Source organism: Parasteatoda tepidariorum, chromosome 9 (genome assembly GCF_982258835.1).
Source record: "Parasteatoda tepidariorum strain Cologne lab strain chromosome 9, Ptep-v5.0, whole genome shotgun sequence".
NCBI lineage: Eukaryota > Metazoa > Arthropoda > Arachnida > Araneae > Theridiidae > Parasteatoda > Parasteatoda tepidariorum.
Window position 1 is genome coordinate 54,179,356 of NC_141763.1, and position 27,982 is coordinate 54,207,337.

At 30.1% G+C, this 27,982-nt stretch overlaps 1 protein-coding gene and 1 long non-coding RNA gene across 2 annotated transcripts in view; one reads left to right on the forward strand and one right to left on the reverse strand.

The window, feature by feature from the left end:
- The window catches only part of LOC107444384 (polycystin-2), a 42,289-nt gene that overhangs the window by 11,370 nt on the left and 2,937 nt on the right, over positions 1-27,982 (reverse strand). The window contains exons 2-12 of the mRNA XM_016058498.4: positions 25,483-25,688; positions 16,250-16,366; positions 15,103-15,233; positions 12,336-12,592; positions 5,997-6,221; positions 4,586-4,748; positions 4,312-4,377; positions 3,407-3,637; positions 1,721-1,842; positions 340-460; positions 79-177 (exon numbers count right to left, since the gene is read on the reverse strand). Coding sequence (XP_015913984.3) covers positions 79-177; positions 340-460; positions 1,721-1,842; positions 3,407-3,637; positions 4,312-4,377; positions 4,586-4,748; positions 5,997-6,221; positions 12,336-12,592; positions 15,103-15,233; positions 16,250-16,366; positions 25,483-25,684 — 1,734 coding nt within the window. The 5' untranslated portion in view covers positions 25,685-25,688. The remainder of the gene's footprint in view (positions 1-78; positions 178-339; positions 461-1,720; positions 1,843-3,406; positions 3,638-4,311; positions 4,378-4,585; positions 4,749-5,996; positions 6,222-12,335; positions 12,593-15,102; positions 15,234-16,249; positions 16,367-25,482; positions 25,689-27,982) is intronic.
- Positions 9,056-27,982, forward strand: part of LOC139426944 (uncharacterized) — a 58,660-nt gene continuing 39,733 nt past the window's right edge. The window contains exon 1 of the long non-coding RNA XR_011638079.2: positions 9,056-9,832. This is a non-coding gene — a long non-coding RNA (uncharacterized LOC139426944). The remainder of the gene's footprint in view (positions 9,833-27,982) is intronic.

Below are 27,982 nucleotides of genomic sequence, written 5' to 3' on the forward strand. Positions count from 1 at the left end.
CAAAGTTTAAATTATAAAGATGAAGTATTCTTCTAAGTTATAAAGTAAAATTTAATGGCATATAAGACTTCTATTTACCTTTTTGAAGTAATCAGCAATTTCAAATTCATTTTTCTGGGATGCTATTTCTGATTTGACTTCAGCGTATGTGTCGTTGATAATGGCCAAAAACATATTCTGCACAAGAAAACACGTGTTACTTTTCATTATGACAATGAAATTCTTTTATATATATATATATATATATATATATATATATATATATATATATATATATATATATATATATATATATATATATATATATATATATATATATATATGCAGATTGTAACTTACCATCAGGACAAAGAAAACGAAGAAAACGTAGCTGAGGAAATATATTGGACCCAAGATTCTGTTGGCAGCTTCTAATTCATAAAAGTTGAAGTCTCCAAGTATAAGTCTTAATAATGTAAATCTAAACAAAGCAATTATTATAAATTAATAGAAATACTACTGAAAATTAATTTAAAATTTTTAAGATCCATCTTTTTTTCATATAAAACCTAGGAAAGACTTAGTTAATTAAATTTAGGAACTATTTTTAAATTATTTTAGCGTATTTTTTATTTTTAGATCGAAAGTTTTAGCTAAATTTTTTGTTGTTGTTGTTGGAGGAGAGATATACGTTTATAATGTTTCTGAACAAATGTTATTTCTCAACATAATTATTTTTCAACATCCATAGGATGGTGTTTCCAATATAAATGTAAACGACAACAACCTCGAACTCTTGACCTGCGCTCTTTCCGGTTAGAAAGTATACAGCTGCTTATTACAGTTAATTTTGTGAGGCAATATTTTCAAACAGATAATTTTGCTTCTAATAAAATAAATAAATTACATAATTTCTGAGCTCGAATCTGTTGTATTTTATAAGATATCAATGATATTAAGTAATTCGCCGACCGGCCTGTGTAGAAAGCAGGGAACTGTCCTTGCATTAGAAAGGTTCTGGGTTCGAATCCCGAGCAAGGCATGGATGTTCTTTCCTTCTCTGTACTATCTGTCCTCTTTGCGGGAGCGACGTTGGCCCACCTAATATGGGGCCGTGAAAGGGAGGCTAACAAAATCGTCCTGCAAATGCCTGAATTAACGGATGTTAACACAGTTGGGCATTGGAAAAAAAAATTAAGTAATTCTAGTGAGTTTGAAGTGGAAATTTGTTTTAGTTACTTACATATGTATTGATAAAAAAAGTGACAAGGTTGCTAAATTTAGAAAGAACTAGCTTTTTTGGCAGTCCTAATTTGACCTCTTTTTACATGTTTATTACTGCTTGTTCTTGTTGCAAAGCATACCAATGGCCTATTATGTAGATATTATGCGATAGCCTATTTTGCGACGTAAATAAAGTACCAAGATCAAGCTATGGAAAAACAAATGTTTCGTGTGATATTCGATTTATATTTTCGTTAAAGAAATTCTATTACATAATTATGCAACCGCAAAGCAGAATTTTATAAGTAAATAACATATATATATAAGTTTAGCATTTGCTATCAAAATTTAAATTATACAAGATTTTATAAAACATAATTAAAGAAATCCCACGAACACAGGTTAAAATTTTTTTTTGTTGAGATTTCCATTTTATTTACAAAGAGTTAGCTTGTGTTAAAAAAAATGCATGCTTAAATGGCTCAGTTTATATTAAAAAAATATCTAGTATACTCACACAGCTTTTGCGAAAGTACTGAAATCACGAACTACAGTTCCAAAGAGTAGGTATCCCAGCTGGGCAAAAGCAAAAAATACTATGAAGAACATGATACCAAACCCAGCAACATCTTTAGAACACTGAAAGATGGAGAGAAAAAAAAATCGATGAATATATTAATCATAGTAGCATACTGACTAACTTCTAAATAAGCTATAATAACTTGACAAATGCACAGAAATAGAAGCTGGTATCTAGGATTTTTATTCTTAAATCTCTCCATCATATGACCTTACGTATGATACTTGAATTTAGACATACCAACCTTTAAGCATATTTCGATTATTAAATTAGCGTTTTTAATGATTTTCATGCTTAACTCTCGTCTCAACATGCGAATAGAAGCATTTTAATTTGCAGAAGAGCAATTGGTATTTCATATTTTTTACCACTAGGTGGATATTATAATAACGTTCTTTGCCAGTCTAATCACATTGAGTTCTCATCGGCAACTTTCACATGGTTTTACCAACATAATGATTCAGACAGTATAAATCTAACACTAAAAATATCCGTTCTTACCTAAATTACACCATCTTTGCACACTAAATTCACTCAATAATGATCAATAGAAAACTAGTCTGTTTTTTTGGCACGAGATTAAGTCCCACTGTGGATTGATCGTCAAGATACAATTCTCTCTCTCTCAAGTCCAACATCAATGGCAGTAGTCGGTCAGCGAGGAGTCTTAGGGTGTCCTATATCAGCTCTCAGTAAACTGTTTTACCGTAAAGTGCATGACTTCGCACATAGGTCGTCCCATCTGCAGATGATCAAAATTGTGACGTAATGTCTTCGGATCATCCTTAGAGATGCTTCCCAGACCGTCGCTAATAGCCCATTGGGAAGCTCTATCAGTATTATTACCTGCATGAGGTTGTCGGAAGTAATTGATCACAATATTTTTTTTCTTCAAAATTTATTGCTTTTCTCATAAAAACAGCGCATTTTTTTTCCTCAAATCGTGCTCGTATTATTTGCAGTTAAAATGGACCAATCATTTAGTCACCAGTCATTGATAGTTAACAGTGATATTGAAAACTGTAAATAAGATAGATAAGTTCAGAACTATAAATAAGTTTAGATAAGTATTTAGACTTAATTATTATTATTATTTTTTTAACCGTGTTTGTTTTGAATTTGAGTCTAGTATTTTAATAGAACATCCATCTCCATTCTAATTCCTTTTTAATTGACGATTTAGGTAGAATCAGGACTTTAGAATCGTTATATTATCGAAAAAATTTATCACAATTATAAATAAGTTGAAATAGCAATTATAAAAACTTTTTTTCTTCTTAATTATAAAGAGCAATTATTCATAATTATAACTAAGTAGATAATTTCTTCAAAAAATAAGACAAAAATTCATGAAATCTGGGTTAAAAAACTAACTAAAAAACTGTCAAGCATAATAAGAGATGTATGTCTTGTTATCGAATATTTACAATTCGTGTGGTTAAGCGAGCTAACTATCACGTGTTATTATTTTCAAATATTATTGTTTAATATTAAATATAATTTTTTATTATTAATTTTCGTAATAATTATTTTTTATTCATTTTCTAACTCTGCAATAAAATACAACTTAAAATAGTTTTAAATGTTTTTTAATTTTAATGTTTAATTTAATTCTCTAGTTACCCTTGAAAGTGTAGATGACAGTTGTGTCATGGTTTTGTTGAAACTAATGTACTTGAATATCTTAATCCATGCGAGGAAAACTGTTAATGCCACTAAGTTGTTGAATTGCGTCTGCCAGTATCCAAGATACTCGAAATTCGGATAGCTGTCTGGTTTGCTAAGCAATTCTTCTATCAAACCATCTATGACCATATTTCGATAGACGCTAAATCCAATGCATAAAAATGATACCTAAAAATAGACAAAGGTATTTTATTAATTATTAAAAAAAGTACAAATACCGAAAATAAGATGGCAAATTCCGTTTTCAAAATCTTTGTTGCATTTTTTTAGAAATATATGTTTGAAATCGTCATTTTTAACTTTTAAAAATTAAAATCTTAAACATTATTTCCTTCGTGGTGACCGACCGGACTGTGTTGGGTTCAGGGAACTGGCCTTGCATCAGAAAGGTTCTGGGTCCGAATCCCGGCTAAGGCATGGATGTTCTTTCATTCTCTGTCCTTGCCGTGGGAGCAACTTTGGTCCTTCTGATATGGTGCCCCTAAAAGAGAAGCCAACAAATCTGCCGTCACATGCTTGTATTGACGAAAGGCCATTCCATTGGTGGGCATTGGAAAAAAAATGTCCTTCGTGGTTGGAAAGCTCCATGAAATTGAATTTTTTTCGTTACAATTTCATAACGATAACTAAACTTTCATTAAGCGTTTAAATCTCCTGAATCTTTATCTTTATGGGGAAGATATTTCATAATTTGTAACAATTATTCAGGAAAAAAATATAATCAATAATTCAGGATTTGTAATTCATATTTCTGAAATACACCAGGTGTAACTTACAAATAGACAAAATGATTTTTATTTGTCACCTTATAGACAAAAATTAATAAGTTTAAAAATACTTACCAAAAGAACTAAGATGTCTTGTATGTTAAAAAAATCTTTGAAGTACTTGCATTTCATTCTTTTAATCTAAGTAAATGATAATTAGGTATAAGTTTAAAATAATTATTTGAATATGATTTTAGCATTTACTCATCGCGTAATCGTTTAAGAACTTATTACAATACAATATTCAAACTGTTCATAAAATTGTCTTAAAATTAAGGGAAAAGGTAAGATGCTTTTAAAATTATTTATTATTATTATTTTTTAATAATTTTTACTTTGAATTACTTACTTCCAAGATTTCTTCAATGAGATAGTAAATAACAAATACTGTGAATATTATTTCGCATACGAAAATGAAATAATCACTTGTTGATACATATCGAAGAAGTTTCACTGTCCTGAAGCTCCAAGACGGTATCATTCCGCCTGTTGCTGGAAATTCGAATACAATCCTTTAAAAATAAAAAGAGGTTTAAATTCAATTATTTTCGTAGTTTGTAGGATTTTAACATAGTTTTTACTTCATGCGTGAAAATGTTTATCTTATTCGTTAAAAGTTTTTAAAATTGACACCTATTGTTATTATGTAAAATTTCGCAGACAAAAATGAAATAATCACTAGTTTTGATACATATACATGCGTAATAAATTTTATAAAATATTTCTCCTACCCGTAAGGATTTTTTTAAATTTCCAAAGTCGTAACCATTATACTGTAAAATTTTATACTGTAACTTATACTGTAAAATTTTATTAGTTGTATAATGGAATCTACAGAAAGATAAGTATGATATTTTCGTTTAGTAAATACTATAATTTTTTTCTCTTTTTCATATTCATTTAAATTTTGAGAAATATTTATATTTTACAAATCGTCATAATTTTATTTTAAAAAATGTAGAATTTTTTTTCTTCTTTTTTTTTCCCGCAAAATGGTGACTTTTTTTATTAATGACTATATTCGCCATGCCGACTTAAAGAAATATGATTTCGGATGAAATGGGTTTAAAGTCTAATTTTTTTTAGGTAAATTCCATAAATCTGATATTTTGTTTTTACAAAAACTATTTTTGTTTATTTTTTTACATGGTATTGTTTTCTCTTGAAACATACCATTGCTAACATAAAGGTATATTCTCAAAAATCTATAGGAAAATTTCCTTTCATATAAAATCACGGAAAAAAATATTTATCATAAATCGGTAGGAAAATTATAGAATGTTACTAGTTCTTTGTTGCCTAAGCAATGGAGATGAATAGGGAATAGTTTCCACGAAGAGTAGGATTATTTCACAAAATTTTCTCTAAACAAAGCAGTGTAAGGGACAATTGTAAGATGTATTGAGAAAATTTGTTTTGTATGCAAGTCCGTTTATTAGCAAGTAGGTGGCAAATATTTGGTTTCGACTCGAAGATTCAAAACTTTGTCAACATAGAATTTAGGTTAAAGATAGAGTTTTCCACGAGTACAGAAAAGTGTTTGTCTTCATATTTCTTGTATGTCTTATTTTTATAAATGTTTCCGTGCTTAAATTTTTTTTGGTATAAAAAATATCGAAAATTTATTATTATATTTTAAGAAAATGAAATTTGAAAGAATAAACTTCAGTGAAGTATGCAGTTAATATTTTTTGTGTGCTGAAATGGACAAAGTGACACTGAATTTAAAAAGAGTCTTGATTATCATTTGATCCACTTACTTAGCCACGCAAAATAAATTTAAATTAGCATTGTAGACTGTAAAATCCAAGAAAACTGCTCGAGTTGCTCTTGTAAGCCAAAGATTTTCTTTCAAAAATGTCATTATTGTTTTGGACTCGTTTGAACTTGTTCCTAAATCAGCATAGCATCCTGCACCGCTATACGTTGCCAACAAACCCCAATGACTGGTACCATCAAGTTCACGTTCACTAAAATAGTTCCACCTGCGAAAAAAAACATTGAAGAGACTTAATTCTGCTATAGATTGATTTGTTTTCAGTATTTGTAAAATTTATATAGACATAGAGTTAAAGAAAAACACCTTTCGTGCAAATAATTTAAATTTGGTTTTATTGCTTTGCAAAAAATTTGAACTACTCTGTATTAAATTTTTTTACCGTCAAAATAAATTAAAAGATGTGCATGTTGTTAAAAGACATAAGACTTGTTTAGGTTCTCTACATAAGGTTATGGTTTTGCCCGCTACAATTTATTTTGATTTTCTTTTATACTCTCTTTCTAAAGTGATGTGTTTTTAAATGAGGAAGGAAATTGTAATATAATTGTTTTAAATATAAATGTTTAAAAAGAAATCATGCAAAGTATTTAAATAAGATGCCTTAGAGTTTTTAAAAACACAATTCGAAAAATTAACGAATTTTCATTTTGTATTTAACAAATTTCGAACAACAATATTCGAAGTTTTTAGATTCTTTTTTTCTATTTTAACACTTGATTCTAGATAAAAAAAATACTGTTCCCAAAATTGCCTTAAATTTTTAAAAAAATTCCGAACCATTTAATTTACTTGAAGTCTACAGTGTAGAATTGACGTACTCCGGTAGGTTATTACTTTATTTACTTCGCACTAGAGCTCCACAATTGGCTATTGGCGACGATTTGGGAAATATCCCTTCGCATTATCCGAATACATTCCGTCGCAATTTTGATCCTCTGCAGAGGGGATCTTATTTGTGAGGTCACTCCCTCCATTTAGACATGAATCTGAAGGGGAAGGAAATTTTCTCTAGATCACTGTAGCCATGGTTGCTCATATTGCTCAGTGACTGAACACAGGACTTTCGATTCCACAGATTTTACGAGCATGTATATCGCATGCACTCGGTGGATCTTACCGGAGTCGAGGATCGAACCCCGGCACCTCCGGACAGGTGAGATGCTCTGGTTTACATTAAATCATAAAACAAGAGATTTGCTTGCCAAAAAATTTGGATCAGAAGTTAACCCATTTTCTTAATTTCTTCACAATACTAAAATAACACTATTGATATTTTAGATGTTATTAGATTGATAGTGAACAATATGAACGTAAGGAATGATTAGTCCCATTATGTTTTATTCATGCTTTCAGCACTAATGTCTATGGGCCTGATTGCATGTTTAAAAAGTTATTTCAATAAATTATAAATGCTCAAAATTCTGATTGTAAATGTTAACAGTTTATAGGTATTTTTTTTTAAACCAAATTTTCGAACATTTACAATATTAAGCTGAACTTTTATTTTATTTATTTATTCCCAATCACGTGCTGGTTTATGTGCTCAATACAAAGAGTAGTCAAACTGAATGGTATCATAAATTAAAGAAGAACTACACAAAGATACAGCATACAGGGTTATGACGGGATTCGAACCTGCTACCTTCGCTTTTCTGGATGTTTGACGGAAGGGCAATACTCACCCGTCACGGAGGCTTCAAGTTACTCATGTTCTAAGTGAAAGGTCAAGAAATTTGTCCCGGGCGAAAATAAAATTTGTGTCTCCAAGAGGCTGTGTTTAAGGGGACATTTTTACTGAATGCATTAGCGAGTAATTCCTTAACACTCGCACATGTAGTTTCTAAACATTCACGCAAACATGCTAAGCAATCAAATGCAATAATATTGGTCTCTAAGTTATTGAAGTGCCTCGGTGCTTACAAGCAAATCGAATGCAAGTACAAATAATAATTAAAAAAAACGTGAATTCATCCGGTCGTGAGTTCGATTCTGTATAATCCATATAAAATCATTTTCTTGATGTGCATGCGGATATTGTGTAGAGGATTGTGATAACTGATCGTTCTTCGATTATGGCGAATTGTAAATTGAGAAAAGGTTGTTTCGAGTTCAAGGGCTGATTATTTCGTTTGATCTGTTTTAATATTGTACTTGTATTTATCAGGTCCCGAGCTAGGCAAAGACGCTAACTTAGGAAGGTATATAATGATCAATTGCATAAGCAGTTTAATTATTTATTCATTTCTTGTTTAAATCAAGTTTTTTTTATATGATCATAACTCATTCATATGCACATGCTTGTCGTTGTTGTTGTTGTAGTTAATTTACGTCGCACTAGAGCTGCACAATGGGCTATAGGCGACGGTCTGGGAAACATCCCTGAAGATGATCCGAAGACAAGCCATCACAATTTTGATCCTCTGCAGAGGGGATGGCACCCCTGCTTCGGTAGCCCAACGTTCTGCACGCGAAGTCGAGCACTTTACGGTAGAACAGTTTAACGAGGATCAATACCGCACACCTTCGGCCCCTACGCAGACTGATCCAAGTGGTCACCCACCCGCACACTGACCGCAGCCAGTGATGCTTGACTTCGGTGATCTGCTGGGAACCGTGTCTTAACGATCAGTCTACTGCGGGACCCAGAGCTAGGCAATAACACTCACTTAGGAAGGTATATAATGATCAATTACATAAGCAGTTTAATTATTTATTCATTTCTTGTTTAAATCAAGTTTTTTTTATATGATGATTACTCATTCATATGCACAGGCTTGTATGCTCATTACAAACGAAGGTTTTTGAGCTTTTGACAAGTCGAAGAACAGATAATTCAAGTTAAAGATTACCGAGATACATTTAGGGTTACGGCGAGATTCGAACCAGCTCCTTCCATGGCATAGAGCTTTTGGTTTTAACAAAGGGTGCCATAAAGTGCACTAAAAAGCTTAAAATCTATACCGTTAAAAGAGAATGGGTAAAGTTTATCCGGTTACAGTGAAAAGATTCGGAGAGCACCTTTTGTTTCGCGTTTTTTTCAAATGCTTATACATCACAGACCCAATTTAGCAGCTTTAATACTTACGATAACCGGTTAGTAATCATCTTGTAGTGCCAATTAGAAAATATGAGTAAATGCTCAAAATGGTGTGAAGGACTATATACTAAATAAATTAAACTTGATATTTTAAAAGTTAAAAGAATATAGTTAAAAGTTAAGCCCGTTGGAAAAAAAAAATTATTGGGGGAAACTGAAAAGTTGAGAAGATTTTCTTCGAACCTTTTGAACCGGTTTGCGATTACAATCTAATAATGTTCATTCAAAGTTATGATTCAGGCTAAATCAAATTCTCCATTAAAATCTTTGATAGTTCATCAATTCGAGTTAACATGATTAAACTTGTTTGACTTGACTAGAGTCTAACCTTAATTGAGCACACAAGCTTGCAAATGTCTGTTGTAACAGTAAATAAATAAATAAAATTTCTGAGCCTTTAAAAGTTTGATTAATAAAAGAGACTGAAAGTGTGCTAGTGGTTTGATTTGCTGATTGAACATTTGAACTTGATGCTAGACTTTAATATTCTAATGATGAATTAAAAAAAAAAAACTGAGAATTTTTAGAAAGAGGAATCATATTTAAACATGTGAGAGTTAGCATTTGATAACTAGTCAACGTAAAGTACTATTTGGATAGATTGAAATTAGAATATACTTGCTAAGAAATAAGGAAAGAATGTGAGATTAGAGGTGTGAAAAAATCAATTCAGACTCTTGAAATACAGCTGCCAAATCAGAAAGATACCAAGATTACCTGTGAGTACTCTTATCAAAAAATTATGTTCAGTGTTATGATGCAAGTGTATTCAATTTAATTACTCAATAATGCATGGTTAAAATGCAACGTTTTTGAATTAGATTTTTTTGCTTTACTATTGTTTTTAAAACATCTTCTTACTTCATAAGTGAGATTTATTTTAAATTCTGTAAAAAGTATATTGGGATGATTTGATGTTCACTTTATTTAGTTGAGGACAATAAAACGGAGCAAGTAATAACTCAATTATAAGATAATAATTTGCATGTATTATAAATACGAGAGTAATATACCGGAAGATTAAAAACAAAACTAAACCTTTCTTACGACTTGGAAATGATAATTATAGAATTTAGATTCATCAAGTTATTTTAAATTATTTATAAATATATCTAATTTCAAAATATTTTTGTGAAGTCGAGAACAGCAGAACTATTATAATAAACTTATTATTCATAACACAATTATTCATAATTATCATAATTACCTTATGATAGTAAAATATCGTAATTACCTTATTATGACAGAAAAAAATATTGTAACACAATAACAAGTCATAGAATTGTTCTTTTCGAAGATAAGTTTAGCAATAATGTAACTTGCTAAATTTTTAAGCTGTATAAGTTTTCTTGCAAGACACTGCAGCCTGTTACAGGCCAAGGCCGCCCAAAAAAATCTTTGCCATCTGGTCTTATCCACAGTAAGGCTTTTCCGATTTCCCTTATTTACTATATGAAAGTTATTCTCTACCCAGGCAAGTCAACTAATTGGTGACCTTCTTCGTTTTCTTTTTTCCGTAAGATTGGTAAAAGTAAGCTTTTTTACTGGGTTTGTATAATCAGATCGGTATAAATGTCCGAATCATCGTCGTCCTGTGCATTTTACGACTTTTACAATATTAGATTTCTTGTAATTTTGGTAAATTCGAAGTTGACCAAGGATATCCAGCTATAATTCTCATGGATTGTATCAAATATTTTTTTAAAAAAGATTTTCCGTTTTAAGATTGATAAATTATTTTCATGTAACTCTGTTATTGTCCATCGTTCACTCTCATGTAGCAGAATAGGTCTAATTAGTGTTTTATAGTTGCTAATTTTTGTTTTTTAATTTAAAAATAGAGATTTTAGTTCGTTTTTGAGGCGTGATGGCATTCGTTTGATATGGCGAGCTTGTTGCTTATCTGCATAGTGAAATCATTGCTTGTAGTAATGATGGTTCCAAGATATTTGGACTGTGAAACTCTTTCAAATGTGTAATTGCTAACAGTAAGTGGCTGTGGATTAGGTGTATCCTGGGAAGTTTCCATGAATTCTGTTTTATCTTCGTTTATTTTTAGATCTAATTTACCAGCTTCAGCTGATAAAATATGATGTATGTATTGATGGAATATGTACTAAATTATAACACTAAATCTAAAGTGATAATTTTAACAAACTTTTTGTTTAAATCATTGAATGACAAATTCCATAATTTTTGTGGCTTTCTCTCCATGTTTAAAAAAATGGTCTAATGTACTAGTCTAATTTATAACGTAATCAAACACCTGTTAAAATACGTTTATTCCAAGCCTGTAATGCAAACCAAAATTTTTAATATTAACCGAGTGTTAAGCGTGCCAAAGCCTTTTTTGGCTCTTGTGCTCAAAATTTGTTACTAACTATTCTAAACTTCTTGTCAAGTTTTGAAAATAGGAACAAAATGTTATTTGATATTTTAGTCAATTTAATAAAATATTAATAAAATTGTTAATAAAGTGTTAATAAAATATGCACCAGTTTACGGCTGAACTGGATGACTAAAAGTTCTGTATTGAAAAACGTTGGCTGCTGGTTCGGTACTGGATAAATTTTGGCTTATAGCCACAAATGTATACTTATTGTAGAACACATTAGTTAACAATAATGAACTTTAAAGAAAACGTACTAGATAACGCTCTAATAGCTAAAAATGTTATTATCAGTAGAACTTACGAGCAGTTTAGAGTGAAGAAAATTACTTGATGAGAAATTGCTAATTTAAAACCTAAATTAAGAGTTGAAAGTGTGCTTTGTCTTTGTTTCTTTAAACTACAAGTTATATTAATGCATGATTATTATGCAGGCGGTAATTACTGCTTAGATTAATTAAACTTGCTTCAGGGTAACATATTTTACTGAGTTTATATAATCTTTCTCAGTAGCATCGGTGCTCACCGGGGCATCTTGCGGTCAAAGTTCACCAATAACCCAGTTGTATACCCGGGACAGTTTGAACCGCGGGTAGCTATTCAATATATTCAGCTACTTAACAATAACGTTCAATATATTCAGTTACTTAACAATTATTTAATTCGTTCTATGTTTTATAAAATTGAAACTGCATAACAAGCTACTTGCGATAATTTCATGTAGTTTCCTATAGACTAAAAAAATTGCAAGCTACTTGCGATAATTTCATGTAGTTTCTTGTAGACTAAGAAAGTTGCAAGCTAAATTCGGAAAAAAATGTCGAAGAACTTACGCTGTTCCATTTAGTACACCAAACGACCTTTTATCTTCGACTTGTGGGGAGTAAACATCGTAGCATTCTGATATTGAGGATTTGAAGTCGTCGTGGACTACACAGGAATCGTTTCGCACTCGCAACTGCCTCAGTCGTGGGGAACCAAGAAGTCTGTTTTCATAAAGGACATTCCTGTCTTCCATTTCTGTTGGTGTTCCAGCATCATCATACCACTTTTCCCAAAACAAGCAATCGTGCAATACATATTTTTCAAACTAGATGGAATTAGAAAAAAATAAAAGACGAGTCATCAATGCTTAAAAATGCTTATGGTTTGAGAATTTAACATTAATTTTCTGTTAACATTCTGTTTATTATTGTAAAACCTGTACTTCATTATACTAAGGTATAACTAGAAAATTCAAGCCCTCGTTAAATTCAACATCACAAATGTTAACACTTAAACGACGGTATGCATTTGTTATTCGTGCGTCCTACTTTATTTTACTTTGCGCTGGTAAATGAAAAAATTATGATGAATTAAAAGGCTTCCTTGTCATCTGAATTGGGTTCAAAATTACAAGGTTACGGAATTGATCATTGATTGTCGTAAATTCAGAATTAGGTAGGCTGTTCAACCCTAGTTGTAAAATAAAATAAAATCTCTAAATCTTATACAGTGATAAGTTACTTACCCGTGTGCCCTAAATAAGGGCGGGTCGGGGTAAATTCTTCCATACAGTGATAAGTTATATTGAAATTTATGCTTGCTATAACAGTATCCTTAATTTTATGCTGGTGAAGAAATTTGTTTTCCTTAGTTCTTGTATTACTTGTTCTTTAGAGATGGGACTTTCTTATGTTATGGGGACAAAAAATGATCTTCCTGTCTATACAGGATGTTTCGCAAGTCCCGTCCTTTAGGTTGTTTTTCGAAAGCTCCTTCGTTTTATGAAGCGACGTTTTTTTAGCAAATGATGTTTTGATTTTCGCAACTGTTGTAAATACGTAATAGCATTCCATAACACTTAAAGTTTTGCTCGTGAAATATACGCACATTTCATGATCACAAAAATGACGCAAAATATCAATTCGAAGAAACGTCATAATTGTTTCGAATATAGAATGCTTTTGTGATCGAATTTTTTAATTTTTGATAAGATACTCAACCACCGCATGACTTAAGTTTATAAAAAGGTGCAGAATTCAAAATTATTTATTGATTCTAATAATTTTCATTTAGAAAAAAGGAAATTCGTTGAAAAAATCTCGCCAAACTAGTTATTTTTCATTGCTATTCTTTAAATACTCAAAATATTTGAATATTTTGCGGCTAAAACAATTTTTTTCGGTGAAATAATTTGTATTGTTTAAAATAAGAACTTTGCTTAGAGTTAAAGGTAATGAAATTGTCGCTTCGACATCCTTGGTAAAATAACTTCGAAAAACATTCTAAATATGTATTTTCAGAAATGTTGTCAAAAAAAGAATGTACCCATAAATAAATAAATGAGAAACAAAACTCCGACTAAAAAGTTATAGTTTGGAGAATCCTGATCGATGTTAACAATCGCAGCTGAGTCGGGATTGAAACAATAAAATTATTGTGATTTAAAAAAAAGAAAACGATTAATAGGTGATTCTAATATTGTCTCACATTTCTCCGCCTTCCAGCTCCAACCGACAGTGAAACGGGCTTTGTTATTTTTGGATTCGACTTCTTCATGACTGGCAGCAATCATGATTCGTCACTGTTTGATATCGTTACCGTTTTTGCTTCACTAAGGACTTAAATCTTATTTTATTTCTTTGCTTAAATATTAGTTCGTGCCCCCTAATGAGTATATGGATTTTGATTTCATTCTTGAAAAATATTCTTAAATTAAGGATATATATAAGATTTTGAGATCTTATTTGAAAAAAGAAAAATAAAGCAAGTAATTTCCACAGGCGAAACGCAAGCTGGTTTCGAAGTTTTACTTAGCATCTTATAGTAACTTCTTTAAAGACGAGGTTTCCCCATTCATGATCTTGGAGTTTGACCATTCGGATCGTAGTTACATCATGAAAAAGCCACACAAGATTAATCTGTCCCGTCTTTTATTCAGGGATTCAGAAAGGGAATGGATTGCAAGAAAATACTTAACGTAATAAAACGTCAAACAAAAGGGATAATTTAACAATCTTGATTCGTTTTAACAGGTCAGGTTGCCATTCAGACTATAGGGAATTTTTGAAATTTCTTTAATCAGTATATGTCTAAGAGTTATTTTCCATTTTCTCCAGAAAATAATCTTTTAATTGGAAAATTGATTTTTTATGGATCTGTGTGAGAGAATAATTTCAACGTCTTAAAATTAATAGGAGAATCTTTTTTTCAGCTATGAATTATTATAGAAAGACTCGTTTGAGACTTTTTATGTTAGATATATTTTTAATAATAAAGTACAGGGTTATTCATAATTCCCTCCGCCTGTAAACGCCATTTTTCTTTACTACAACTGGCTTCAGTGGTACATGTTACTGCCATCTACCGGCAACTGCTTAAATTAAAACTTGAATACTTTCGGAATAATTTCATATGTTCTTTTTTGCCATATTTGTCTTCGTTTTTTTACTATAATGCTTCGAAACCCCGGAGGGAATTATGAACAACCTTGCATATTATCGCATAGTTTTAATTGTAATTAATTAATATTAAAGGGGGTTACTAGGGTCACCATAAGAATTAATCATTTATTTGAATTAAATGAAAGTCAGCAATGAAATGAAAAGTAATACTTGCCCTCCAGAAATCGATTACTTGTGTGGATCCCTTCACGTTATTCCGTGTGTCTTCGTAAGGCGATTCCAGAAAGAGTTCGCTGATTACTTTAGTTAAGTAATACATGTTCGGACTCATCATTCCAAACGTCACTGGAAGCATAAAACAAGTCACATTAAGAAAGCAATACTGCATGCGATTAGTTGTAAAAGAACAAAGTGGAAAGTAATGATTGTCTTCTTTATTTGATTTATCACGAAGTCAAAATTGTAGGTTGGTGTTTCGATTGAAGAAGTTACGGAAATGTTAAACTTTAAATTCCTTATATTGGGAAATTGATCTGTGAAAAATATTATAATTTGATAAAGCAGTGGTTTCTATAAAAATGTTCCGGAGATCCCTGGGGTTCAATGGAAGGTATCCAGGGGTTCCGAGTTTCTAACCAGTAATGATATTTTGAAAATGTAATTAATATAATATTCTACCAATTATAATAATTTGCATAATATTTCGGTTATTTTTATTCGTATAAGGAAAATGTTAATTAGTCGGCGAAATTCAAAAATAGCGAAATTAAAAAAATAAAATAAAAATAATAATCCCTATGTCATGAAGAAATTATAAAAGGGTATGAGTTTGAAATTTTTAAAAAGATTGTATCAGTATTGTATCAATCCTACATGTTCCTATAACAAATTATATCTCATGTAGAACTGATTTGGATATTGATCGTTCTCTGGTTCAGGCTAAAATTACGATCTGTAGATGAATGAATGGATGTCTGACTGTGTTTGCTTTAGAAACGGGTGGGACATATGGCTGTGGCAGAAGCGAATTCTTGGCCATAGATGGCGCCACTGGAAAACAGGGAGAATCGCACCCCTTCGCTTTTAATGGTCAACGACAACAATGACATTTATTGAAGCTCACAGCTTCTCCAATTTTTTGACCGCAATTATTAATCAACGAATTTTCCGTAATATCAGAACTGCCTGAAGGGCCATTTTTAATAATTTAATACACCACCTTAAAATGCACGAGCTAAGTATTGCTATTCTGCTTTATATAATACTTAGAATTTTTTTATTATGGGAAGTCTAGTCAAAAAAATAAATTATACTCTTAAAATAGTTTTAATGACAACAAAAAGAAAGGAAAAAAAACTTACGAATGCACAAGATTATGAGGAAGATCAGATAAATGACTAATTCCTTTATTGTTGTTTTCACGTACCATTCACGATCAGCTTCCGAGCTTCCAACCATTTGTCGAGTTGCAAATATTCCTGAAAATACATTATAAAATGATTTTGTATTGATAATATATTCGACGTAATCTTTTAGTGTTCAGAATCTTTTTCAGAAGGGGTTCTAAGAACAAATTATGATTTTTAACATATTCATTGGCGAGATTTTTATTCTAGACACAGCTAAGACACGATCAGCATCCAAGCTTCCAACCATTTGTAGAGTTGCAAATATTCCTAAAAAATACATTATAAAATGATTTTGTATTCATAATATATTCGACATAATCTTTTAGTGTTTAGAATCTTTTTTAGAATGGGTTCCAAGAACAGATTATGATTTTTAACATATTAATTGGCGAGAATTTTATTCTAGACACAGCATAGACGCGATTAGCTTCCGAGCTTCCACCCATTTGTAAAGTTTCAAATATTCCTAAAAATACATTATAAAATGGTTTTGTATTGATAATATATTCGACGTAATCTTTTAGTGTTTAGAATCTTTTTCAGAAGGGGTTCTAAGAACAAATTATAATTTTTAACATATTCATTGGCGAGATTTTTATTCTAGACACAGCTAAGACACGATCAGCATCCAAGCTTCCAACCATTTGTAAAGTTTCAAATATTCCTAAAAAATACATTATAAAATGATTTTGTATTCATAATATATTCGACATAATCTTTTAGTGTTTAGAATCTTTTTTCGAATGGGTTCCAAGAACAGATTATGATTTTTAACATATTAATTGGCGAGAATTTTATTCTAGACACAGCTTAGATGCGATTAGATTCCGAGCTTCCACCCATTTGTAAAGTTTCAAATATTCCTAAAAATACATTATAAAATGGTTTTGTATTGATAATATATTCGACGTAATATTTTAGTGTTTAGAATCTTTTTCAGAAGGGGTTCTAAGAACAAATTATGATTTTTAACATATTCATTGGCGAGATTTTTATTCTAGACACAGCTAAGACACGATCAGCATCCAAGCTTCCAACCATTTGTAGAGTTGCAAATATTCCTAAAAAATACATTATAAAATGATTTTGTATTCATAATATATTCGACGTAATTTTTTAGTGTTTAGAATCTTTTTTAGAATGGGTTCCAAGAACAGATTATGATTTTTAACATATTAATTGGTGAGAATTTTATTCTAGACGCACCATAGACGTGATTAGCTTCCGAGCTTCCACCCATTTGTAAATTTTCCAATATTCCTAAAAATAAATTTTAAAATGGTTTTGTATTGACAATATATTCGAAGTAATCTCATAGTGTTTAAAATCTTTTTTAGAAGGAGTTCCAAGAACAGATTATGATTTTTAACATATTCATTGGCAAAATTTTTATTCTCGACGCAATCAGATTCCGAGCTTCCACCCATTTGTAAAGTTTCGAATATTCCTAAAAATACATTATAAAATGGTTTTACATTGATAATATATTTGACGTAATCTTTTAGTGTTTAGAATCTTCTTTAGAAGGGGTTCTAAGAACAGATTTTAGCATATTCATTGGCGAGATTTTTATTCTAGACACAGCTCTGACGCGATTAGCTTCCGACCTTCCAACCATATATCGAGTTGCAAATATTCCTAAAAATACATCATAAAATGATTTTCTATTGCTAACATATTCGACGTAATCTTTTAGTGTTTAAAATTTCTTTAGAGCTAAAATTGTAGAAAACAAGTGACGTCTAATGCGCACGATTAAATCCATAAAAATTTTGTTAAAGACTTGAAATGAATTTTAATAGACAGTCAAGTATAAACTTTTTAAAATCATACTAGGCCAAAAAACTAGGTCTATTTTCAAGTTTTAGCTTAATAGATTTATTAAAAGTCGCGTAATCTCGTGAGTAAGCTGAGAAAACTTTAATTGATAAAAACAAATTTAAAGACAAAACTGTCAATAAATAACTTTGAAGCAAAAGATATAATTTAGCAGACAAATCAAATTAAGAAAAAAATGTGTTATTTTTCTCATTTCAGTTAATGGATTTCAGTATTTTAGCCGTAGCTTTGAGTATTATCTTATACTTGGTATCAAATGCTTTAAATAACAAACCAAGAAATTAAATATATTGTTAGGAAAAATTATCTAGATCCCTTTAAATAAATAAGTATAATTAAGCACTAAATTCCTAGTTTAGTTTTTTTTATTTGGGTTGAACATTGAAAAGGTGTATTTTTGCTACATCCTTGTTTTAAGACGCATTTCGTGCTTAGTCCATTTTCGTGAAAACGCATTTTCAACTGCATCTATATTTGTAAACATGCAATTTGAGCTGTGTCCATTTTTGTAAGCATGCATTTGAGCTGTGTCCATTTTTTAAAATAAGCAATTTGAGTTGTGTCCGTTTTGTAAACATGCATTTTGAGCTGTGTCCATTTTTGTAAACATGTATTTTGAGCTGTGTCCATTTTTGCAAACATGCATTTTGAGCTGCGTCCATTTTTGCAAACATGCATTTTGAGCTGTGTCCATTTCTGTAAATAAGCATTTTGAGCTGTGTCCGTTTTTGTAAACATGAATTTTGAGCTGTGTCCATTTTTGTAAACATGCATTTTGAGCTGTATCCATTTTTGTAAATAAGCATTTTGAACTGCATCCATTTTTGTAAACACGCATTCTGCCATGCATTCTGCATTTTCGCAAGTACGCATATATATCTGTGTCCATTTTCGTAAGCACGTATTTTCATCTGTATCCAGAATAAAAATTTCTCCGACGATAGTCTCACGGTGTCACTGTACTTAAAAGACAGCTTTAAATTTTTTTAAAAAAACAAATTCAAGTATGGGTTTGGGGTTGTAAATAAATGTTTCAGGGAGGAAAAAAAAAGAAAAGATGTCATAAAAGATTTGTTGAATTATTATAAAGATTAATTTATGAAGTAATTTGATTTTTTATTTTTAATTCACACTCGAAATTAAATTTTTTGAAATGACAGGAAAGATGGATTAGTTTAGATTATTAGTTGGTTTTAATTCAGCAAATATTATAAAAAATTCATGTTTTTAAGCATGTTCTGTACGTATTTTTAACATATTATTTGTATAGATTTTGAAGCATATATTTTGTATTTCTTGTAACATATTTCATTTGAAATATCCTCGTTTTAAACGTTATTTTGAATGTTTTGTTTATTTATTTTATTTGTTTTAATTGTAACACTGCTTTTAGTTTTATAATTTACTTCAGTTCAAATATGTTTAAAAAATTATATTTTTTAATGATGAAAGTTTGGAATGAGGTTCTGTGACAACCTGGTCATTGATATAATTAAATCAGATCTTCCGTAAGAACGTTATAACTGTTATTATTTTTTTAAACAACTTTCGTTTTTGATTTTTAAAAGGAATTTTTTTTTAATCTAAGGTTAGATAACGAGGGGGGGGGGGTACGATCGAAGAAAATAATGAGTAAACAGATAATAAGGAAATCTATCAGTGAATTATCAAATCTGTGATTGGGAAAATGAGCGTGTAAATTTATACAAAAAAGGCGAAAATGTTAGTCTATTATTTGTGGTACTGCAATTGATGATCATTTTTTTAAAGTTTGTTTTTGTCGTATTCTTCAGGGAAAAGCAAATTTTTCCTTTACAAATAATTTCTATGACAAATCGTTTTCTCAACATTCTTTTTCGTAACAGATTCTTACTATCACAAATTTTTTCCTCTACTGAATCTTTTTCTTAACAAATTCTTTTCCTTTATACAGGGATATTCATAATTCCCTCCGTCAGTAAACGCCATTTTTCTTTACAACATCTGGCTTCAGTGGTACATGTTACTGCCATCTACGGGCAACTGCTTAAATTGAAACTTGAATGCTTTCGGAATAATTTCATATGTTCTCTTTTGCCTTATTCGTCTTCGTTCCTTTACTATAACGGTTCGAAACACTGGAGAGAATTATGAATAACCCTGTATATATTCTCTTAACATATTCTCTTCCTTTGTATATATTCATATTTTCTTCTTAACATATTCTTTTCCTTAGCAGTTTCTCTTCATTAACAGCCTCTTTTACTTAATTATTCTTAATGGATAAGATATTTCAGTATCAGATTTTTTGCTTACTGGTTCTTTCCCTTAACAGATTCTTTTCCATAATATATTCTCTTTTTAACATATAGTCTTCGTTAAAAGATTCTCTTCCTAAACATATTCTCATCCTTAATAGTTTATCTTCAATAACAGCTTCTTTTGCTTAATGACTCTTAACGGAGCATATTCTTTATGTAACAGATTTGTTCTGCAACAGATTTTTCTTCCACTTTCTTTTCCTTAACAGACTCTTTTCCTTAACAGACTCTTTTCCTTAACAGACTCTTTTCCTTAACAGACTCTTTTCCTTAACAGACTCTTTTCCTTAACAGACTCTTTTCCTTAACAGACTCTTTTCCTTAACAGACTCTTTTCCTTAACAGACTCTTTTCCTTAACAGATTCTTTTTCTTATTATATTATCTTCTCAACATATTCTTTTCCTTAGTTTCTCTTCATTAATAGCTTCTTTTTTTCGATCGAGTCTTTACAGATAACATTATTTCCTTAATAGATTCTTTCCTTACAATATTATTTTCATTAAAAAAATGGTATCGTTTATAATAATACTTTCGTTTTAAGCAGTTTTTTAATCCAGTAAAACTTCTATTGATTAAACTACATTGAAATGGTTTTGCCTTAAGACTAATTAATAAATTTAATTTTTTTTTAACCATTCTTAAAATATATTTTGTTTCCTAACTCTGTGCTTTAATCTACGGTTCATTTAAAAAAAGCACACGAATAAATATTGCAAAGTGTTTAAAACATTCACCCATATTGTCATCATTAGCAGTTTTTAAACTGACTTGTCATTAAAAATGTCGCAAATTTTTAATGTTCATATAAATTCTAATAAAGAAGAAAATTAAAACGATGAGCAATTAAAAATGATGTAATTTAATCACCAAAGCATTATTCAGAATTCTTTTTAATGCAGTTACCATGGAAACAAATGTATATTTTTTTACTTTAAGCGCAATAATAAGTTTCATTTTTGGTGCACCTGTTGTTGAAATGACATTGCGTGGAAAGGACGGAATAATATAATAGCACGTGACCTTTCTAATTCATGAAAAAAAGTACTCTCTCGTAACATTTGTTCATTTATTTAAGTACTTTTTTATTCGACTAAGGAAATGGAAGTTAATTGCATTTTTTTATCACTTTTGTTCCGTGATTGTTGAATTACTCTTAAATCTTGCTGGTTTTAAATTTTTCTCTTGTCGTAAAATGAAAAATTACTTATCTTTTAAGGCACTTGGAGCTTTAGGTATAGAAATTAAATGTAGTGTATGCTTGAAACAAAAAAAGTTAACATAATAGTACCTATTGGAATAAAAATAAAATACATTTCTAAACCACAGACTAAAGCAAATACAAGCTTAATTTAATCACACAATTTCGCGCTCGAAATGTACAATTCTTTTGAGAAGAAAATATATTCTCAATTCCAAATGAATAATTTATTTTAATTAAATGATTGTTTTGAAATAAATCTGTTCACAGAAATGTCCCTTTTATGTTCTGAAATATTTCTACCGTTCTAAAACATAATATAATTGAGGTAAGATTTCAGAAATATTTCTGTAAATTTAACCTTTAAATGTGACTTTAGTGTTATTAAGAAAGATGCATTTTTTGCAATGTTTTTTTTGATCATAAATTATCAATTATTTCCGCTGACAAAAATATTAGTAAATAAAATTGCACTGATAAGTTGCGTTAGAATTGCTGACATCCAGCTAATAAGCTACAGATGAAGGAAAATTAGAAAATGGAATTTAATTTAATAAAATTTTTCTAATCACTTTTTGTTCTGTTATTGTTGAACCACTTGTAAACCTTGCTGGTTTTAAATTTTTAACGTGCTGTAGTTTGAAAAATTACTAATATTTAAAAGCAGTTGGAGGTTTAGGAATCGAGATTAAGCTTAGTGTGTTCTTGAAAAACAAAATAGAACCTAGTGGAATAAAAATAAAATGCATTTCCAAACTACAAAAGCAAACACAAACTTAATTTAATCACACACACTGTGTTAGAATTTTCCTTCTAAAATTATGGTAAAATAACCAGCAGCAGTTTGTCCATTCAATTAACCGTAAAGTTTACGATAAAGAACATTTTTCACCTTTACAATTTGAAACTGGTATGGTTATAAGTCATGAATACAAAACTATACTGGTTTTTAACAATTTAGAACCAGCATGGTTTCAAAACCGTAAAAGAGAAATACGTATAACTGGACATTGGAGCTATGATTTTCGTTAGGTAATGGGCATTGGAGAGTGCTTGGCACTGGAAACTTTTTATGTGTTGAAGGGAATGGAAGAAATATTGTGGCGTTAATGCTGAGACTCGAACCTAAGAGCTTTTGATCATAAGAATGACAGATTAGCCCTCTCGGCCATAATACGTACGCAGTTGCAAGAAACTAAAAGGCTTCTTTAGGATAAGTTGATGCGATATAATTCTGGTTGTTTAACCGTATCAGGTGAAAGCAGTTAATAAATGTTTTTTCCCTCATAGTTAACAGTTTGATTACCATCTTATTTATGGTTATTTGACTGTTTTTTTGGATATAGTAAAATTAAAATTAAAAGAATTGTTATTTAACCATTTTTTCCGAATAATTTCTAACAGCGCAATAGAATTCACTTTCAAAAAATGCAATTCTTTTGTAGAAAAAATAGTTTTAACCCAAAATGAATAATTTAACTGAAAATTCTCCTTCCTAGATATGCCCCATTTGTGGTCGCAAATATTATTTTATTTTTACTAATTTTGCTCTCATCAGCTTTTCATTTAAAAATTTTGATTGACTGAAATTTACTGCTAATCACTGACGATAAATTCGACTTAGAGTTAAACCGTGACTGTCACGTTCAGGAAATAGTTGAAGTATGCATTTTCTACAAATGCAGATTTTCAGCTAAAATGTGCGTTTAGTTATTCGAAAAGTGGTCGTGGTTTCAGTTAATATAAATATTGCAATGAATTTCATTTGATGTAGTCAAGAAATAACTGAAATTTGCAATGTTTTAAGTAAAAGCCTTGATTCTGATGACTTAAAAAAATTGCTAATATTGCTTTTAAAAAAGACTAATAATGTCATTAAAAACATCAAAATGTCTTCCAAATAATTTTTTTTCTTGCAATTGAACAAAAATGTCAGACTGTTACGCAATTTCTTTCCTAAAATTTCATTTATCGTATTAAGATGTTTCATAAATATAAAGCATTAGCATATAACATGCAACATATTAACATGTATTAACACTAAACATACCAACACTTAATCTATACCTATTTCTACCACAGCCGGTCTAATGACAGGAGTTTATGTTTCTTGATTGAATGTATAAAATATGGATGTTAGAAAGGAAATAAACTAAAAATTTTTAGTATAACTTAACAAAATTGTATATTGCCAAATTTTATATATTGCAAACATAATGAATAAGACATTTTAATTTATTGCTCAACGCATTTTTTACATATATAGGGTGTTTCCATTGTACATTTTTCGCAAACATATTTCTTCTAATTATTATTATTTCTATAATTGCTATAATTATTCTTATAATTATAAGAATATATAAGAATTATAATTCTTATGATTATTCTTATAATTAATATAATTTCTCCTAAGAACTTGTGCTGTCTTGCTTGTTTCGACATTTTTCTGGATAACACTAAAAGTTAGTTAGAAATGACGTAAGGCTATCAAAATAAAATATAAGCTTCTTACCAAACATTTAGTTTTTGTCACTTTTTCTTACACAAAAATGTCAATCTAAAATTTTCTTGAAATTTGAATTCACAGTTATTTTAATTGAACTAACTACGCAACACTCTTTGCAGAAATGTGCAACTAATCGAATGCAATACGTTGGACACGCATTACATCGTAATTTCTGATCCGATAACCTTATAAAGCAATGCATTGTTTTCCCGGTCAAATGACCGGTTGTGACGACAAGTATTATTCGAAACAAACAAAATACGAAAAAAATAATAGAATATTAACTGTATATAATTGTTAGAAAAAGTCATCAAGTCAAATGTGCAAAAAACAATATATATATAGCATGATAAGCGCATTTTCGATGCAAAAATTCTTAAACGATCATTTGACCGGATATGGTATATTTAGTGTTAAACACGAGAATGAGATATGAGAAATTGAGATTTAATTTTCATTGAAGTTTTAATAATGTAAATAAGAATTCAAAACTGCATTGGATTATTGAATACTTTTAAATGTGAAAGAACTTTTGTCCAAAAGTAGATTTTTATACTTGGTGAAGCTTCTTCCTACAGCTACAGATATTATTAATGCATATCTGAAAAACTTTGAAGAGGGCCAGAATTACTCAGTTAAAATGAGTGAAAATAGGGAGAATGAGCTTGCATTTACCCAACCAGCAAAATAACTTGGGCCCTCATTGGACCAATATTCATGACTCTTGGCTCAGTAAGGGCTTAAAGGGCCTTTATTTTTCCGATATCGGCCCTATATTGAATTTTCCTATTTACCTGATATCTTACCTGATATGATACCTGATATCTTTATAACCAATATCGGTCCTATATAGAATTGTTAGATTCACCCGATATTTTGTATCCATTATTTAGCCAATGTAGGTTCTATATTAGCCAATGTAGGTTCTATATTAGCCAATGTAATCCCTATATAGGTCATTCTAGATCAACATTAAAAAATCTAGACATCCCAATATTGGTCCCTCAGTGCAGGTTCTTATAAGAGCCATATCGAGCCAATTTTGAGCCCAACTGGGGCCAAGGTAAAAGTGTTTGCTATGGTTAGAACAAAATGCCCAAAAATTAAAAAAATCTTACTCAAAAATTTTTCAAAATAAAAAAAAATATCCCCGAATCTTAAAAAACGCTACAAACTATTAAAAAAAGGGAAAAAAATTGAAATGCCAACAAATACCGGATATTAGTCATCAGTATAGTTTAGAGGTTTAGTTAATTGGAAAGTAGTTGAAATCTCGAGAGCAAGATTCAGCACTCACATACACAAAATCATGTTAATAGAAACGTATTCAAATAGCAAACCTTTAATGCTTCGCATACAGCCATGCCAACATCCTGTTCTTTCTTTTTCTGGTATAATATCTGTCTCGTCTGCTTGTATATATAAATCGTCAACCATGATGCCTTCGTCTTCGTGATTTTTTGCTGCACCACCCCATGCTTCATTGATGTCATCGTCTGCAGCGGATGGCCGCCTGCGTTTTGCACCCTTTTGTTTTGACATTTTTCTGGAACACATAATTTTCAAATACATAAAAACTTAATTTCTTTTAAAACTTTTACAGTAATAGTATTTTCTTTACTTCGCACTATAGCTGCGCAATTGGCTAATAGCGATAGTATGGGAAACATCCCTGAGGACGATCCGTAAACTTTTACAGATCGATAGTTATTAGAATCATATATGAGTGTGACTAATGTATTTATGTTTTTATGAGATTTAGCATCCTATATATCTGGTAGTATTTGATATAATTTTACAACAATTATATTTCATGTTTTTATGCTTTTACAAAGCGAGTGTCTAAGTAAATCATAATTGGGATAACTTCCGCTGCTCGGAATTTTTAATTGCAAGGAACTATTGCAACAAAGGTATGGAAATAGATTTAAGTAGCCTATCTTACTATTTGAGTTCAGTGGATTTTGTTTCATGACTAAATTGTGAAGAAATACAATAGAAAAGTATCATGCAATATGAAAAAGATAAAAATTGAAGCTTCTTTTTTCGTATAACCCATTAAATAAATTAATTGAAGTTTTTTTTGAAATATCTTTTAATGAGTGAGTGTATTGTATCGTATTCGAAAATCGTATTTTCTGCCATTATTCAAAGCTCAGGTCTCATATCTTTGTGTGGAGATGTTTTTTTTCTCAAATTCTTTGATGAAAATGTTTAAAGGACGCAATTTTGAAAGGAAGGGATTGTTCAAAAGGATGGATAATGTTATTACTGTTCAAAAAGATGTTTAAAGTAAAAACTATGTATTAAATAAATAATCCAAAGAAACTGAAGCGAAAAGATATTACTAGTTCAATCGCTTCAAAAAATTGCAAATTGGAAGGGAAAAAAATATGTTTCAAGTGCTCGAAAATAGGCACTCATTTTCAAGGCCTGTCATATGTGAATGAGAAATATTTTTTTCTTTCTAATGCCCACCTGGAAAATGACCTTTCGTCATACAGACATACGAAGGGCAGATTTGTTGGACACTCTTTCAGGGGCAAGATATTAGTTAAGTCAACGTTGTAACGATAGATAGTACAAAGAAGGAAAAAGCACCCATACCTTGCCCGGGATTCAAACCCAGAACCTTTCGGATGCAAGTCAGTTCCCTGAACTCTACACAGGGAGGTCCGTGTGAGAAGAAACAAAAGTGATTTGAAATGAAAGCGTAATGTTGCCAACCAAAAATAGCGTGATAGTTAAAATGTTGTTATTTCCTGAAACTTTTTCTGTTCAAAACTAGCATTGTTCTTAATGTTTAGAGTGAGAAGAATTACATATTGATGCCTTAAGAGATTCATCATCAAAAAGAGAAGAAGGGAAAAAAAAGAAAATTTTTAATACTCAGTAATTCCAGTTTTGAACAAATCTCAACAAAACAAACAAAATTCCAGTTCCTGTTTGTTCGAAAGATATCTACAAAGAGATATCTAGATTTCGTCAAAAAAAACAAACATTTAAACTCACAAAATTAGAACTTTTTTTATTAATATCTACGCGTTTTGGTGTAACATTGTAACGCTGAAAAAAATACAAAATGGTATTTTAACATTGACTAAATTTACGTGAAAATCAAAATGTTTTTACTTTATAATTTTTATTTGCTTAGTTAATAAAAATTTGAGTAAATTTTATTTTACTACGAATGAAAGTTGAATGAAATACATGTGACATTTATATTAGAAAAAAACATTCTAATTTATAGTTTTATTTTTAGATTTTCTCGTATTACTGAAGGAGGGGCTAATATTTGATGACAAATTATATCTTTATACTGTATTATAGATTAAGAATGCTACATATTTAAAATAAATTAGTTTGATAGTTTCTATAATTTTATAGTGGATGATATATATTTCTTAACTCCAAAATAAAAATTTGTCCAATAATATCTGAAGTAAGTTTGAAAAAGTTATATATCTTAAGTTATGTTCCTATTCTTATTAAGAAATTAATTGCATGGTCAATGACAAACAACAACAAATATATAGTTAAGGACAACAAGCAATATAAATGTTTTTTTGAAGTCAATTCTTACTTAGGTCAACAAACAAATTGTTTATTTTAGTTACTTTTTATTAAATAATTGCAATTAACATAAATATGTATATATGTCACGGCGAAAGACCGAAATCGGTGGTTGTTGACTTTCACCAATGAATGTCGACAAACACCAAATACGTCGGTGAAAGATCGTATATTTCATTACATTCTTGTACATTGGGACCCTCACCGGTGTATGTCGACAATCACAGATATGCTTTGGTGAATGTCCGAAATATTTATTACATTCGA